Consider the following 17629-nt stretch of genomic DNA (forward strand, 5'->3'; position numbering starts at 1 on the left):
GAAAAGTTTAGGGGGAACTTCTTCACCTAGAGAGTGGTGGAAATGTGGAACGAGCTGCCAGCTGAAGTGGTGAATGTGGGCTCAATTTTCACACTGAAGAAAAATTTGGACAGGTAAATGGATGGGAGGGGTATGGACTGGGTGCAGGTCAGTGGGGCAAGGCAAAAAAAAAAAAAAAAAATTTTTTTGGAACAGGTTAGAAGGGCTGAAGGGGCATGTTTCTGTGCTGCAATGTTCTATGGTTCCAATGCACATATAATTGAGGGCTCAGCACTGGAGAGGGTCAAGACTTCAAATTTCTCTGAGGATCTGTCCTGGAGCCTCCATGTCGATGCCATCACACAGAAGGCTCGCCAGTGGCTAGACTTTGTGAGGTGTCTGAGGAGATTCAGTATGTCACTGAACATATTTAAAATCTTCTACAGATGAACCGTGGAGAATATTCTGGCTGGTTGCATCACTGTCTGGTACGGAGGCGCCAACTCTCAGGACAAGAATAAACTCCAGAGGGTTGTTAACTCGGCCTGCAATGTCACAGGCACCAGACTTCACTCCATCGAGGATGTCAACAAGAGGCAGTGTCTGAAGAAAGCAGCCTCTATCCTCAAGGACTCCCACCACCCAGGCCATGCCCTCTTTACTCTGCTACCATCGGGGAAAAGGTACAGGAGCCTGAAGACGGGCACTCAGCGGCACAGGGACAGCTTCTTCCCCTCTGCCATCAGATTCCTGAATGAACAATGAACCACAGACACTGCCTCTCTTTGACTTTCAAGCACTTTTAAAATATATCTTTTGTACAGTGGTTTATGGGAATGTTTACCCTGCAACGCTGCCACAAATCAACAAAACTTTTGACAGGTTCGTGACAATAAATCCTGATTCTGAAGTAAATGTTCAGAAACCCAGTCTCATCACAATTTCTGGGCCCAAGTAGCTGGCCCGATCGGCTGCAATTATGATGCAATGTTGTGCTGACTCCGGAACAATCTAATTCTTCCCTATGTCATACCCACAGTTCTCCATATTTCCATGCGCCTATCTCAGGGCCAAAACATCTTGGAAACACTGTTGTTCTCAACGGACTCAAGTAAATTCTAACATCAGCTTGTGCCACACTTTGGAAGGTAGTTGGATGTATTCAAACTGAGCAAACAAGATTAGTATAATCTAGATGAACATCCTTGAGCTGGGCTGTGTGTTCTGGTTTAAATTAATCTTGAGGTTATTAAGTGTGAAGGATTGCAATTAGTAATGCAGAGAAGTACATCTTTTCTCTTACCTTGTAATGAAAATGTATCAACAAGATGCTTTCAATAATCAATACAAATCGACATGCTCATTCATCTGTTGCTTAACAGTGGCTGGTTCATGAAGGGCCAAACTTAGCAAAAATGGACTCAGGCGACCGATAGCAAAGTGGTTAAGTTTCTTTGACAGGTTGAGAGGTGGGTGGCTTCCTCCCCATCACCTTCTCCCAGGGCCTGTCCTCAACTGTTGAAGTCCGCAGCCTCTTTTAAACTGCAGCCCCTGGGTCGCCCTCCCGGGACCCGGGTGCGATTACTGGGTCTAAGATGTTGGGAGTATCTTTCAAATCGCAAGGGGGGGAATCGACCCATTAGATCGCCAACCCGGCAATTTAAGGGGGATCCCGCCCCCCGCAATGATGCGTCACGCTCTCACCGGAAGTACCGCTGGATGTTTGTACGCTGGCTGCCCGGTGACGCGCGCACGCAAGCGCTGACATCACCGGAATAAGCGGGTCAGCCATTTTTGTTTTCCAATCCTCGGTGGACACGACCTAGATGAGTTCAACTGGGTTCCCCAACTACCTCCGAGGTAGGTCACAGACCCCGTTGGATTCCGACCCTTTCTAACTGGTGCGTAACTGGCCGGTTAACCCCCATTTTACATTGGCAGTTTGATAGGGCCTAGTAAAAACGCAGAAATACTGGAGGAACTCGGGTTTTACTCCGATCAATTCTTTTGTGATTTAGTCTAATTCAGTCAGACCTCATTCATTTCATTTGCTGCTTAAGTCCTTCAGTCATAGCTGGAGAACACTTGGCACCTAACATTTCAATACATTTTCCAGCTATTCGTGCAGCAAGTCCAGTCAGAAATGGCTCAGTGGTGTCCGAGTCAGCACGAAGCTGGGTGTTTGACTCAGACCTGGTTGGTATCCTGGACTAGTCCCACTTGTCTGCATTTGGCCCTGTTGTGTGGGAAGGGAAACAGGTTCGGTGGGTTCAAAGATCAATGTGTCTGGATACAGGCAGAACACAGGAAGGATCCTTATTCAAACACTGGTGGGGATCACAACAGAGGGATAACTCTCAATCACACAACACAGTCATATTTGACCTAACACTACTGACACCAGCAACTACAGTGAAACCTCGTTAGAACGCGATTCGTTAATCCGCGGAATCGCTTATAACGCGGGTGTCTGTGGACCCCAAACTTTGCAAATAGGTTGATTAAAATTCAGAATCCCAATATTAAAAGAATGCGCTTGCTTCCTTTCATTGAAATTGTTAGTTATAGATAGAGCGGATCCTTGGAAAACTGGTAATATTTGGGTTTGATTATCCGTGGGCACTCTGACATATATGCATCTGTTCCGCGACTCGGCTGGAACGTGGTATGAAATCTTGGATCTCAACTACCATGTTCTAACGAGGTTTTCCAGTATGTACAGACACACAAGCCCACTTCAACCAGGGGTGCCTTGTTTCCGGATCTCACAGGAGTGGATCTCACTGGAGTGCCACTCCGACACCTCCTGGAGCAGCTCCGGCACCTCCATGTTGCTGTGTTTGGTGACCTCCAGCCCTGAATCCTGAGTACAACCCAGTCACAATGGACTTAACTGGCAACCAACGACTACAACACGCTACCCACATTCCTTGTCTAACAAGGGCACGGCTCAGATGCTGTCCACAACACTAATGCACCACTGCCCCCATCCCGATGTAGTGCACACCTTACCAACGACTCCTCCAGCGTTGTCCGCGCGTCAAGGCCTGGAGTGGAGCAGCGTTCATCTCAGGGCCAAAGAGCAAAAGAGCTGCTCCACATAGTTCAGTAAGATGGAGGATCCAGTCCAGGTAATTGCGAGGGGATTAAAGGGGCCAATAGCCAGGTGCATTAATGGCTGGTCAGGTGATGCAACTTCAGACTAGCTAATCACTGGTAGGGACACATGTCAGACGAGACTGTCCCACACCTGGACCCTCTAATATTTTTGGAACAGTGTAATTGTTCCTGCTGCTACAGCTTTCTCTCACAGCTTGTTCTAAACACAGACTACCCTCTTCAGTGAAAATGTTGTCCTCCAGATCCTTCTTAAATCTCTCCCCTCTTGTAGCATGGTTTATACCTCTGCTCTTCAAGTACACAGTCAAGAGCCTTTTATACACGATGAGGGTTTCTGCTGCCATTCCCTTCAGAGACAGACGACTCCAGAAGCCCAACAAATCCCGACCCCTGTCCCAAGTGAGAGCATTTCTCTCATTTTGCCTTCAACACCTCCATCAACCAGCCAGAAGCCTCTCCAGTGGCTGTACTTTTCGAAGCTTCTTGAAAATTTCTACAGGGGGACTGCGCAGAGCATTCTGGCCGGTGGCAACACGGAGGTGCTGACGGTCAGGACAGGAAAAGACTTCAGAGGGTTGTCAACTCGGTCTGTGACATCACAGGCATTAGTCTTCACTTCATTGAGGACATCTACAAGAGGCGGTGTCTTAAAGAAAGCAGCCTCTATCCTCAAAGACCCCCCACCACCCAAGCCATGCCCTCCTCACTCTGCTACCATCAGGAAAGAGATACAGGAGCCTGAAGACAAGCACTCAGCAACACAAGGACAGCTTCTTCCCCTATGCCACCAGATTCCTGAATAATCAATGAACCACAGATGCTGCCTCACTTTAACTTTTTCTTGCACTTTTAAAATTTATTTTATAAGGTGGTTTATAGAAATGTTCAGTCTGTGATTGGTGCAATTTTGTGACTAGTTCATGACAATAAATTCTGATTCTGATCAATTGTCAAATCGCTGTCTCCTGGTTTTGACCTATCAGTTAAGAGAAAGGTTTAGGGGTTGGAAGGGAGATGGAGAATGGGACGTACCAGCTACCACAGCAGGTGCTTTTAAGGTGTGCTTGCCTCTGGGTGAAAATTGCTGGCTTCTGCTCAATGGGCCACCAGAGGGCAGCAGCTGCCCACTTTTCATCAAGAGCCTTGGCGATCCCTCCAACATTCTCAGTGGTTGGTCTCCATGGGCATAATCTCTCCAGACCACCTGCCTTTTTTTGTGGTTGAATTGGTTCATCAGCCACTCCTAAGGATCCTACATATTCGTGACTGATAGTGGCTTTTGCCTTAACCTCCAGCCAGCCATGACCCTGCCTGCAATGGGTCAAACCGTTTACGTTGCCTAGTAGTTTATTGTCGCTTTTTAAGAAAAAAAAAGATGTTTCCCTGAACCCGCGGTGCTACATAAAAACAGCTACAAACAGCATAAGAACAGAAGGACCAGGTCCCAAAGAGGCCGCTCCTGCACCACCTTCTTGGGCCATGAGACCCCACCCACTACATCCCTGCAGGACAATGAGGTATCACAGAATTAAACTCGCTTACACATCTCCAGTTTACTAGTTTATTTATTTATTTATTTGTTTATTTTTCACACCATAAATCACATTAACCATGATACACACTTTTTCCTTTTCACACATATACAGTACCATTTTCTCCACCCCCCCTCCCTCCTCCCATCCCACCCTCCCTACCTCCCCCCCTCCCGTCCATTTAAGGTACAAAATCTAGGATACATTAAACCAGTCAGACAATGTTGTCATTCAATAAAAATACACCAGAAATTCCACTGAGTCCATTCTTTTCATTTCCTTTTCCTTCCGTTAACTTAGGTAGTGATTGTCCCCGGTAGGTTTTCGCTATTGTGTTTCATGTAAGGCTCCCATATTTGTTCGAATATTTCAATATTATTTCTTAAACTATATGTTATTTTTTCTAATGGAATACATTTATTCATTTCTATATACCATTGTTGTATTTTCAAATTATCTTCCAATTTCCAGGTTGACATAATACATTTTTTTGCTACGGCTAGAGCTATCTTAACAAATCTTTTTTGTGCATCCTCCAAATCAATTCCAAATTCTTTGTTTTTTATGTTACTTAGGAGGAAGATCTCTGGATTCTTTGGTATATTGTTTTCTGTTATTTTATTTAATATCTGATTGAGATCTTCCCAAAATTTTTCTACTTTTTCACATGTCCAGATTGCATGAATTGTTGTTCCCATTTCTTTTTTACATCGAAAACATCTATCAGATACTGTTGGGTCCCATTTATTTAACTTTTGAGGTGTAATGTATAGCCTGTGTATCCAGTTATATTGTATCATACGTAACCTCGTATTTATTGTATTTCTCATCGTTCCAGAGCATAACTTCTCCCATGTTTCCTTTTTTATCTTTATATTTAAATCTTGTTCCCATTTTTGTTTAGTTTTACCATTTGTTTCCTCATTCTCCTTTTCTTGCAGTTTAATATACATATTTGTTATAAATCTTTTGATTATCATTGTATCTGTAATCACATATTCTGGCAAACTCAAACTGCTTCCTAATTTATCCTTCAAGTAGGATCTCTCCAGTTTACTAGTTTATGGTAAAATGTAAAGGAGAGGCCAAGATCCAAACAATATGTAATTTTTAAAAACAATATACCATTACTTCAGTCCAAAATTAGGCAAAGAATTGAATCTATGTGCTAATAGTTAGACCTAATCACGTGTTCTTAAATTACTTGGTGTTCAAAAAGTAAAGGTTTCAATCAATGCTCTACTTTTGATGTGGTCATTGTTTTCTGCATGGGACAAGCTCTTGGAAAATTTGAACACTGTAAGCTCACACAAATTGTAATATTACAACAATTCAACATAATTTTCCTTTAGTCAGGTTCATTGTCATCATCCTGACAAAACAGCATTCCCTGGTCCTCGGTGCAAAAAACACAGACATCACATACATACAAATCACACATATGCAGAACAAGTATTCACATCCACTAATAAATAGATGAAGTTTGGTGAATAGATGAGTCTGCCCGTGGGTTGAACATCTTGGAGGGCCAATGTGAGAAGTTTCTTTGGTCGTTCCTCATTTTCACTGCCCGTGGGGGAGAAGCTGTTCCTCAGCCTGGTGGTGCTGGCTCTGATCCTCCTGGATCTCTTCCCTGATGGGAGCAGCTGAAAGATGTTGTGTGTGGGGTGGAAGGGGTCCTCAATGATTTTGCGCACCCTGTTCAGACAACGATCTGGGTAGATCATGTCGATGGGGGGAGGGAAACTCCTCTCTGCCAATCCCTCTGATCCAATTCTCTGCAGCAACTGTATCAGTAGATTCTTATCCTAGGAATAGTTCTAACATCCTTCCTCCAGGAGGAGTTCAAGATATTGAAGATATCCGTGAATACCTTGGTAAGTTGGTCAGATCTTTTATACTCGGTCAGGTTCTTCATCCAGGGTGGATTCATTCTCATGAAGAAAACTTGCATGTCATCCTCAGGTACGGACAGGATGGGATCATCGGGGGTGCGGAGGGGAGGTTCTTCTCTGTCACCGTCGTCAAATTGGGCTGATTTGGTCGACTTTAATTGCCAGGTCCCAGATATTACGGGACCCTGACATGAGGGGACTGTGTATAAAATGCACTGTCATTTCTACATGGTCAAAACAAAATATCCTGTACAAAAGGGTTTTCATGGCCAGTTGCCGGAGATTGCCGAACTTGGGATCCCGGCTCCCGGAGATGCCCGAGCTGAGTCCATCCCGAGCCGAGTCCCTCCCGAGCCGAGTCCAGCCCGGCTCCCGGAAATGCCCGAGCCGAGTCCATTCCGAGCCGAGTCCATCCCGAGCCGAGTCCATCCCAAGCCGAGTCCAGCCCGGCTCCCGGAGATGCCCGAGCCGAGTCCATCCCGAGCCGAGTCCATCCCGAGCCGAGTCCAGCCCGGCTCCCGGAGATGCCCGAGCCGAGTCCATCCCGAGCCGAGTCCATCCCGAGCCGAGTCCATCCCGAGCCGAGTCCATCCGAGCCGAGTCCATCCCAAGCCGAGTCCAGCCCGGCACCCGGAGATGCCCGAGCCGAATCCATGCCGAGCCGAGTCCATCCCTAGCCGAGTCCATCCCGAGCCGAGTCCATCCGAGCCGAGTCCATCCCAAGCCGAGTCCAGCCCGACTCCCGGAGATGCCCGAGCCGAGTCCATCCCGAGCCATCCCGACTGCCGGAGATGCCCGAGCCGAGTCCATCCCAAGCCGAGTCCATCACGATCCGAGTTCATCCCGGCTGCCGGAGATGCCAGAGCCGAGTCCATCATGAGCCGAGTCCATCCCATTGGGACGAAGGCTCCCGGAGATGCCCGAGCCAAGTCCATCCCGAGCCGAGTCCATCTCGAGCCGAGTCCATCCCAAGCCGAGTCCATGCCGGCTGCCGGAGATGCCCGAGCCGAGTCCATCCCGAGCCGAGTCCATCCCGAGCCGAGTCCAGCCCGGCTCCCAGAGATGCCCAAGCCGAGTCCATCCCGAGCCGAGTCCATCCCGAGCCGAGTCCAGCCCGGCTCCCGGAGATGCCCGAGCCGAGTCCATCCCGAGCCGAGTCCATCCCGAGCCGAGTCCAGCCCGACTCCCAGAGATGCCCGAGCCGAGTCCATCCCGAGCCGAGTCCATCCCGAGCCGAGTCCAGCCCGGCTCCCGGAGATGCCCGAGCCGAGTCCATCCCGAGCCGAGTCCATCCCGAGCCGAGTCCATCCCGAGCCGAGTCCAGCCCGGATCCCGGAGATGCCCGAGCCGAGTCCATCCCGAGCCGAGTACAGCCCGGCTCCCGGAGATGCCCGAGCTGAGTCCATCCCGAGCCGAGTGCATCCCGAGCCGAGTCCATCCCGAGCCGAGTCCAGCCCGGCTCCCGGAGATGCCCGAGCCGAGTCCATCCCGAGCCGAGTACAGCCCGGCTCCCGGAGATGCCCGAGCTGAGTCCATCCCGAGCCGAGTGCATCCCGAGCCGAGTCCATCCCGAGCCGAGTCCAGCCCGGCTCCCGGAGATGCCCGAGCCGAGTCCATCCCGAGCCGAGTACAGCCCGGCTCCCGGAGATGCCCGAGCTGAGTCCATCCCGAGCCGAGTCCATCCCGAGCCGAATCCAGCCCGGCTCCCGGAGATGCCCGAGCCGAGTCCATCCCGAGCCGAGTCCATCCCGAGCCGAATCCATCCCGAGCCGAGTACAGCCCGGCTCCCGGAGATGCCCGAGCCGAGTCCATTCCGGCTGCCGGGGATGCCCGAGCCGAGTCCATCCCGAGCCATCCCGACTGCCGAGATACCCGAGCCGAGTCCATCCCAAGCCGAGTCCATCCCGATCCGAGTTCATCCCGGCTGCCGGAGATGCCCGAGCCGAGTCCATCATGATCCGAGTCCATCCCATCGGGACGAAGGCTCCCGGAGATGCCCGAGCCAAGTCCATCCCGAGCCGAGTCCATCCCAAGCTGAGTCCATCCCGAGCCGAGTCCATGCCGGCTGCCGGAGATGCCCGAGCCGAGTCCATCCCGAGCCGAGTCCATCCCGAGCCGAGTCCAGCCCGGCTCCCGGAGATGCCCGAGCCGAGTCCATCCCGAGCCCAGTCCATCCCGAGCCGAGTCCAGCCCGGCTCCCGGAGATGCCCGAGCCGAGTCCATCCCGAGCCGAGTACAGCCCGGCTCCCGGAGATGCCCGAGCTGAGTCCATCCCGAGCCGAGTACAGCCCGGCTCCCGGAGATGCCCGAGCTGAGTCCATCCCGAGCCGAGTCCATCCCGAGCCGAATCCAGCCCGGCTGCCGGAGATGCCCGAGCCGAGTCCATCCCGAGCCGAGTCCATCCCGAGCCGAATCCATCCCGAGCCGAGTCCAGCCCGGCTCCCGGAGATGCCCGAGCCGAGTCCATTCCGGCTGCTGGGGATGCCCGAGCCGAGTCCATCCCAAGCCGAGTCCATCCCGAGCCGAATCCAGCCCGGCTCCCGGAGATGCCCGAGCCGAGTCCATCCCGAGCCGAGTCCATCCCGAGCCGAATCCATCCCGAGCCGAGTACAGCCCGGCTCCCGGAGATGCCCGAGCCGAGTCCATTCCGGCTGCCGGGGATGCCCGAGCCGAGTCCATCCCGAGCCATCCCGACTGCCGAGATACCCGAGCCGAGTCCATCCCAAGCCGAGTCCATCCCGATCCGAGTTCATCCCGGCTGCCGGAGATGCCCGAGCCGAGTCCATCATGATCCGAGTCCATCCCATCGGGACGAAGGCTCCCGGAGATGCCCGAGCCAAGTCCATCCCGAGCCGAGTCCATCCCAAGCTGAGTCCATCCCGAGCCGAGTCCATGCCGGCTGCCGGAGATGCCCGAGCCGAGTCCATCCCGAGCCGAGTCCATCCCGAGCCGAGTCCAGCCCGGCTCCCGGAGATGCCCGAGCCGAGTCCATCCCGAGCCCAGTCCATCCCGAGCCGAGTCCAGCCCGGCTCCCGGAGATGCCCGAGCCGAGTCCATCCCGAGCCGAGTACAGCCCGGCTCCCGGAGATGCCCGAGCTGAGTCCATCCCGAGCCGAGTACAGCCCGGCTCCCGGAGATGCCCGAGCTGAGTCCATCCCGAGCCGAGTCCATCCCGAGCCGAGTCCATGCCGGCTGCCGGAGATGCCCGAGCCGAGTCCATCATGAGCCGAGTCCATCCCGGCTCCCGGAGATGCCCGAGCCGAGTTCATCCCGGCTGCCGGAGATGCCCGAGCCGAGCCGAGTCCATCCCGAGCCGAGTCCATCCCGAGCCGAGTCCATCCCGAGCCGAGTCCATGCCGGCTGCCGGAGATGCCCGAGCCGAGTCCATCATGAGCCGAGTCCATCCCGGCTCCCGGAGATGCCCGAGCCGAGTTCATCCCGGCTGCCGGAGATGCCCGAGCCGAGTCCATCCCGAGCCGAGTCCATCCCGAGCCGAGTCCATCCCGAGCCGAGTCCATCCCGAGCCGAGTCCATCCCGAGCCGAGTCCATCCCGAGCCGAGTCCATCATGAGCCGAGTCCATCCCGGCTCCCGGAGATGCCCGAGCCGAGTTCATCCCGGCTGCCGGAGATGCCCGAGCCGAGTCCATCCCGAGCCGAGTCCATCCCGAGCCGAGTCCATCCCGAGCCGAGTCCATCCCGGATCCCGGAGAGTCCATTCCGGATCCCGGAGATGCCCGAGCCGCGGGGTGGGTTGAGCCGCCGCTCGCTCGGGTTCCCGTCGCCAGGACCATGGCCACTTCAACCGAGCGCCGCGCTTTCGCTCAGAAGATTAACCGGTGAGTTGGCGCCAGCCGTTCCCCGGGGAAGGGGACCAACAGCAGCTGCCAGGCGGAAACTTTCTCCGGTCCCGGGGCCGCTAGGCTCGGCATTAACCTGGGCGAAGCGGGAGTTTCAACTGGGACCAATACCGACGGAAATTTACCTCAAAACAATGGGGAGGGAGGCCGCCCCCGGGCCTCGGGGGGTGGGGGACGGGCCCGGGGGCCTCGGGGGGTGGGGGACGGGCCCGGGGGCCTCGGGGGGTGGGGGACGGGCCCGGGGGCCTCGGGGGGTGGGGGACGGGCCCGGGGGCCTCGGGGGGTGGGGGACGGGCCCGGGGGCCTCGGGGGGTGGGGGACGGGCCCGGGGGCCTCGGGGGGTGGGGGACGGGCCCGGGGGTCTCAGGGGGGATCTTTACCTTTGTTTACACTGTTAGACCAGCTGAGTTTCCTTCAGGCGACTGCCTACTTTTGGCTCCTACCTTGATGAAGGATTCAGCCCGAAACGTTGGTTATGCGTCTTTATTTCTGCTATACAAAGAACACTTGGATCAGCTGAGTTTCTTTGTGAAGGGCTCAAGCCTGAAATGTTGTTTATGTGTCTTTATCTCTGCTACATAAAGTACAACTTTGACTAGCTTCAGGCACCTGCCTACATTTGGCTCCTACCTTGATGAAGGATTCGAGCCCGAAATGTTCTTTATTGAATTAATGAAGACCATTTTGGTGTCCCTTTGGAAAAAGGACAGAATTCTACTGGGTCTGTTTTTATATTTGGCCACAAACCTTGTCTGGTTTGTAACTTCATCGTGGAAGAACCACAGTTGCTTACTCTTGTCTGGGTTTGAGAATTCATTGTGGAAGAAAATAGCTACTGATTCCATGTTCTCCTTCCAGGAGTTCTTCTTTGGCTTGGCTTCGCGGATGAAGATTTATGGAGGGGTAATGTCCACGTCAGCTGCAGGCTCGTTTGTGGCTGACAAGTCCGATGCGGGACAGGCAGACACGGTTGCAGGGGAAAATTGGTTGGTTGGGGTTAGGTGTTGGGTTTTTCCTCTTTGTCTTTTGTCAGTGAGGTGGGCTCTGCAGTCTTCTTCAAAGGAGGTTGCTGCCAGTCGAACTGTGAGGCGCCAAGATGCACGGTTTGAGGCGATATCAGCCCACTGGCGGTGGTCAATGTGGCAGGCACCAAGAGATTTCTTTAGGCAGTCCTTGTACCTTTTCTCTGACACAATGGCCAGTGGAGAGCTCGCCATATAACACGATCTTGGGAAGGCGATGGTCCTCCATTCTGGAGACGTGACCTACCCAGCGCAGTTGGATCTTCAGCAGCGTGGATTCGATGCTGTCGGTCTCTGCCATCTCGAGTACTTCGATGTTAGGGATGAAGTCGATCCAATGAATGTTGAGGATGGAGCGGAGACAACGTTGGTGGAAGCGTTCTAGGAGCCGTAGGTGGTGCCGGTAGAGGACCCATGATTCGGTGCCGAACAGGAGTGTGAGTATGACAACGGCTCTGTATACGCTAATCTTTGTGAGGTTTTTCAGTTGGTTGACTCTTTTGTATAGTCTTCCAAAAGCGCTATTTGCCTTGGTGAGTCTGTTGTCTATCTCGTTGTCGATCCTTGCATCCGATGAAATGGTGCAGCCGAGATAGGTAAACTGGTTGACCGTTTTGAGTTTTGTGTGCCCGATGGAGATGTAGGGGGGCTGGTAGTCATGGTGGGGAGCTGGCTGATGGAGGACCCCAGTTTTCTTCAGGCTGACTTCCAGGCCAAACGTTTTGGCAGTTTCCGCAAAACAGGACGTCAAGCACTGAAGAGCTGGCTCTGAATGGGCAACTAAAGCGACATCGTCTGCAAAGAGTAGTTCACGGACAATTTTCTCTTGTGTCTTGGTGTGAGCTTGCAGGAGCCTCAGATTGAAGAGACTGCCATCCGTGCGGTACCGGATGTAAACGGCGTCTTCATTTTTGAGGTCTAGCACCAATTCTGGTTGCTGTAACTCAAATCTGTCTTTCACAAGGTTTTAACCCCTGTATATCACATGGTTTTGACTTCTGTGAACTCCAAGCAAATTTAAGTTCTTGGGAGTCACTATCTCAGAAGATCTTTCCAGGAACCAACACACTAATGGCATCGTGAAGAAAGCACATCAATGCCTCTATTTCCTGATCAGGAGTTTGCAGAGGTTTGGTATGACATCAGAAACGCTGACAAATTTCTTCAGATGTGTGGTGGAAAATGTGATGGCTGGCTGGTATGGGGACACCAATACCCCTGAGTAGAAATCCCTCCAGAAGGTAATGGACACAGCCCAGGACATCACAGGCAGAACCCTCCCCACCATCGAGGACATTTACAGGGAAAGCTGCAGTTGGAGAATAGCAGCAAATATCAAGGATCCACACAACCCAGCTCACACTCTGTTCTTGCTGCTGGCATCAAAGGTGTGGGTGCCGCAAGACTCGCACCACCAGGTTCAGGAACAATTGCTCCGCCTCTACCATCAGACTCAACAACAAACTCAATCAGGGACTCATACGAGGACTCTGACGTGCACTTTATTGATTTTTTTTTCCCTCTCTGTATTGCATAGTGTATTTATATTTCTTTATTTGCTTACATGTGTACAGGAGTATAGTTTTTTTCACTACAGGTACTACTAAGTGGTAATTCTGCCATGCCCGCAGGAAAAAGAATCTCAGGCTTTTATGTACTCTGACAATAAATCTGAAATCTGCTCGTTTAACACACATCCTCTGCCTCTTCCTCTTCAGTTGTTCCTTTTTCTCAAATCTCTTACCCGCACTCCCTTCCCGATCCTTTTTAGTTCTTCGCAAACACTTTATTCGCACTCATCTCCCAGTACCTCATCTTGCCATTCTGGGGTTCAACAATATTACTAAGTTTTAGCATAATAACATTGTAGGAAGGGACCATCAAGTCCATTTCTCTTCATTGCAATCTATTTATTATGCTCCCTGCACACCTCTACCTTATTTTCTTCATCCTAACCAATTACGTTTAGAAAGCAGTAAAACAACAATACTGGAGAAACTTAGCAGGTCAAACATTGTACTTTATATCGCGAAGATAAAGATACATAACCAACATTTCGGGCTTGAACCCTTCATCAAGTTATGAAAAAAATGTAGGCAGGTGAATGAAAAAAATGGTGAGGGGGGGGCCACAGTCCCACAGGCAAGAGGTGAGGGAGAGCACGCCAGCAAACAAGGGGAGGGGAGGTGGAGAGCTGGGGGAAAGAAGACAGAGGGATAGACAAGGGAGGGAGAACAGGGAATAGGCTAACAGAACCCAGAGAAGTCAACGTTAATGTCATTGGCTGGAGAATGCCAAGACAAAAAATTAAGTGTTGCTCCTCCAATTTACGGGTGGTCTTGATTTGACCACAGTCTCTGCAGACTTTAGTATTTTACTTTGGCCTTTTGAAAGCTGATTAACTATTTTTCCCCACCCGGAGATGCAGTGAGTTCCAGATAACACTCACCTCTGCAACAAAGTTTATTTCTTGCATGCTCCTTGCACAGATTGTCTTTCACTTTAAACTAGTGTCATTCCCAAATTACTGAATCTTCTATTTATGGAAATAACTTTTCCATTTTTTTCAACCACTCATGATCTTGTACACCTCTCATTTTTTTTACTCCAAGAAGAACAAATGAGTACCCCCCCTTGAGTAGCATCCATTGTTATTAACAGAACTCACCTGTGGAGATGTCCAGTCAATATTGGGACCTTTTTAGCTCAGGCCCTCAACGAATGAGTATGGATGGCACTTTCCACCTGGAATTCTCAAACTGTTGGGTCACTAACAGCCAAGTATTTGGGAAACATGTAGCTTGATTTGAAGTGAGGAAGGCAAAAATAAACTTGATGGTTATCATAATTATGCTTATTTGAAAAACAATTAGCTTTATTGTGAAGCCATTTATTTACAAATTATATAGTACAATAAACAAAATGTTATTTAATTTGATACACAAGAAAGAAAAACATGAAACTTATATGCCAAAATTATGGGGGTGGGGGGGTGGTTCTTGTTTCTGATCAGATTTTTTTTGTTTGTTCAGTGAATAGTTTAAATCCAGAAGTTAATGAATTCATCAGTTTCTGCTGGAGATGAAAAGTGATGACAAGATATTCAATTCAGTTTGAATTGGATATCATGCATATGCTTGAATCTTTGTATTTTGTTTTGACCAGCTTTCAAATTATATGGTGAATGATATCACCTGGACTTGTGTTTAATAAATGCTTGAGTTATGATAAACTTTCAAAGCAAAGCTGGAAAAACTTAGCAGGTCAAACTGTACTTTATTTAGCAGAGATGAAGGTAAGGCCTTCATCAAGATTTGGGCACGGGCGCCTGCCTACACTTTGCTCGTACCTTGATGAAAATTAACGAAAGACCTAAACTCAAATGTTGGTGATGTATCTTTATCTTTGCTCTATAAAGCTCACTGTTTGACCTGCTGAGTTTCTCCACCATTGTGCATTTACTTCGACCATAATATCTGCAGACTTTCATGTTTTACATGCTATACCCTTTGTTCTGATTCTGGACTGAGCCATACTGTGTTGCTGTTCAAAGAGTTCAGAAGTAAGTTTTGTAACAATGTAGAACGATATTTCCTCTATATTGCCTTCTCTAGCTTCCACATCCCAGAGATCCCTGCCTACCATTCTAGCTTCCTGTGCACTCCTGATTTTCATCCTTCTCCTGTAGTCGCTGCCTTGAACCTTTTTGTTCTTAAAAACCCATTTGATTATCTGTCCCAAAGGTTCCTTACATGTAATGGTATCAGAGCTCAGTTTAATTCCTGTAAAGTGGCATGGGATGTTTTAATATGTTAAATGCTATATTTAAATAGAAAATGATATCCTCACTAATGTTAAAAAACTCACTTGTTAGTTATTACTAATTTATTGTTTCCCCTGTATTCCAATGCAATTCAATTTAACCAGAACATATTTATTGCCAGAGTCCATCACATACAACCCTGAGATTCTTTTTCCTGTACGTGAGGCAGAATTACCATTTATTGACAGTGCAAAAAAACTACATAATGTACACATGTAAACAAACTGTTCAATACGGAGAGAGAAGAAGAAAAAAAACCAAACAATAAAGTGCAAAAGTAAGAGTCCTGAAATGAGTCCCTGATTGAGTTTGTTGTTGAGGAGCAGCTGTTCCTGAACCTGGTGGTGTGAGTCTTGTGGCAACAGTGAGAACAAAATGTGTGCTGGGTGGTGTGGATCCTTGATGATTGCTGTTGTTCTCCGATGGCAGCGTTCCCCATAGATGTCCTCGATGGTGGGGAGGATTTTGCTTGTGATGTCCTGGGTTCTGTTCACTGCCTTTTGCAGGGCTTTAAGCTTGTACCAGACCGTGATGCAGCCAGTCAGCACACTTTTCAACATCATTCTTGCTGCTTGCCTCCTTTGTAAGTATTAACATGTAAACTCTTTGTAAACTAGTTATGCCTGTTAATAAAGTTGCATGTGTAAGTCATGCTTTATTTAATGCATCAGCATTAGTATCCTTGATAAAGATAGAAACAAAAGCAAATGATATTAAGTGTTGTTAAATGGCTTACAGTGAAACCCCTGGTATCCGGCACCTTTTGGGATTGGTAGATGCCGGATAAGTGTATTTTCTAGTTAATTGCATGTTGTGTGATTGGCAAAATAACAGCAAGGCATGCTAATTTTAAACTTGTGTATTTTATTTTAAACCTTTTTTCCCTTTTTTTTTGCCAGTTGCTTGAATTTCTGAATAACAGGGATTTTCCTGTTTAATCTTAACTCTCTCAATAACCATTTATCGCTTTCATATTGTTTAATGAAAATTTTGGTGAGCCATTTCTGATGTTGCTCAACTGTTCCAATCCCAGTAGTACAGGAGCCCTGCCCATTCCTTAGCATAGTTCTGTCATATCCGTGCTCATTTTCATGTTTTCCCTAAAGGAAATTAACAGTCGAATCAGGCAGGATGTATTTTGCCTTTTTAGAGGTCTGTGCTTTCTCAAATCAAGGGAGAGAAAATCAGTGTAGTGAGACTCTTTTATCATTAATAACACCTATGTTGTACCTATTTCCTTTAAACCGCCCCCCCCATCTTTCTTTTCCAAAACGCGCGAATTGGATTTTCATTGCCATATCGTTCCCTATCTCTATAATCTTAAGCTTTACACCCTTCTCCAGATCACCCCTAAATGTAATTGCTTCGCTATTGCTGACCTCGCCTGAGGAATTTTTCTCCCATTGCCTCTACCTTGTTTTCCTCCTTTGGAATGCTTCTTGAAATCTACTGCTTTGACCAAGATTTTGCTTGTCAGCCCCAAAATGTCATCTTGTGGTCTGCGGTCATATTTTTAAAATTTAATGTTCTTGAGATATTGGGGCATGTTCAAACTCTAAATCCATGCATGTTGCTTCATCTACACCCCATTAGCTGGTTAATGATGACATGTACAGATGCATAGAATGCCTTTTTTTTGGTTGAACTGAAGAATATAGAGAAAGCTTTACCAATGGACAAAACACAGTTCTTTAAATTAGAAGGAAACACTAAATGATTTTATTCTCAATTTAAATTGCAATATTTTGACAGTGGGTCAGTAGATAATTATCGCTCCATCTATTTTTGATTTGCAATGTGGCTTTGGTTACATCTTGCCTGTATTTGTAGCTGCTCAGAGGGTACACTATACTTTAAATGATAGCCGAAGCTCTTGAGGTTACAAAATGTCACTTTTCTCCTTTGGAAAGTTTTGAACTCCATCTTGCGTCGAAGCAGGCCGGAAGCAAGGGATGCCTCATTGAAGCAGGGGAATAGATAATACTTTTCTTTTACTGAACAGGTGATTCAGCACAGTGTCAGGTAGTTCTAGATGGTTAAGCTGAAGATGAACGATGGCCTTCTTCATCCCACATAAATAAGAGATTTATAAATGCAAAGGTTTTCTTTCACTTTGCAGGTTCAGTAAATATCCATCATCAAATCTTTGAGTAAAACACAAAAGCCTGCTGACATTGCGGTTGAAATGAAAACAAATGCTGGAGAAACTTAGTGGTGAACTTTATATAGCAAAGAAAAATGTACATAACCAAAGTTTCAGGCTTACACCCTTTATCAAGGTATGAGATCTCAAATCTTTAAGATTGTAAAGAGACGTTGAAGCTGTTCTCTGGTTCCTTCAGTTTTATACAGCTTTAAAAATGAGGTTGAACACATTTAACCATAACTGTAAACATTTGG

General features: G+C 48.8%; 3 protein-coding genes across 11 annotated transcripts in view; all 3 read left to right on the forward strand.

Annotated features, from left to right (window-relative positions):
• The first annotated feature begins 6754 nt into the window (after nucleotides 1-6754).
• LOC138756799 (uncharacterized protein DKFZp434B061-like) lies at nucleotides 6755-8056 on the forward strand. The gene has a single exon (XM_069923187.1). It carries the CDS (start codon nucleotides 6755-6757, stop codon nucleotides 8054-8056), a length of 1302 nt encoding a protein of 433 aa, XP_069779288.1.
• A 117-nt stretch (nucleotides 8057-8173) lies between these two features.
• Nucleotides 8174-9751, forward strand: LOC138756800 (uncharacterized protein DKFZp434B061-like). Its single transcript, XM_069923188.1, has one exon. The coding sequence runs from the start codon at nucleotides 8174-8176 to the stop codon at nucleotides 9749-9751; it is 1578 nt and encodes a 525-aa protein (XP_069779289.1).
• Nucleotides 9752-10228: 477 nt separating this feature from the next.
• LOC138758389 (dedicator of cytokinesis protein 7-like) overlaps nucleotides 10229-17629 on the forward strand; it is a 158981-nt gene continuing 151580 nt past the window's right edge. For all 9 annotated transcript variants that reach the window (XM_069927221.1, XM_069927222.1, XM_069927227.1 and 6 more), the window contains exon 1: nucleotides 10229-10363. In XM_069927221.1, coding sequence (XP_069783322.1) covers nucleotides 10317-10363 — 47 coding nt within the window. In that variant the 5' untranslated portion in view covers nucleotides 10229-10316. The remainder of the gene's footprint in view (nucleotides 10364-17629) is intronic.

This window comes from Narcine bancroftii, chromosome 3 (genome assembly GCF_036971445.1).
Source record: "Narcine bancroftii isolate sNarBan1 chromosome 3, sNarBan1.hap1, whole genome shotgun sequence".
Lineage (NCBI taxonomy): Eukaryota > Metazoa > Chordata > Chondrichthyes > Torpediniformes > Narcinidae > Narcine > Narcine bancroftii.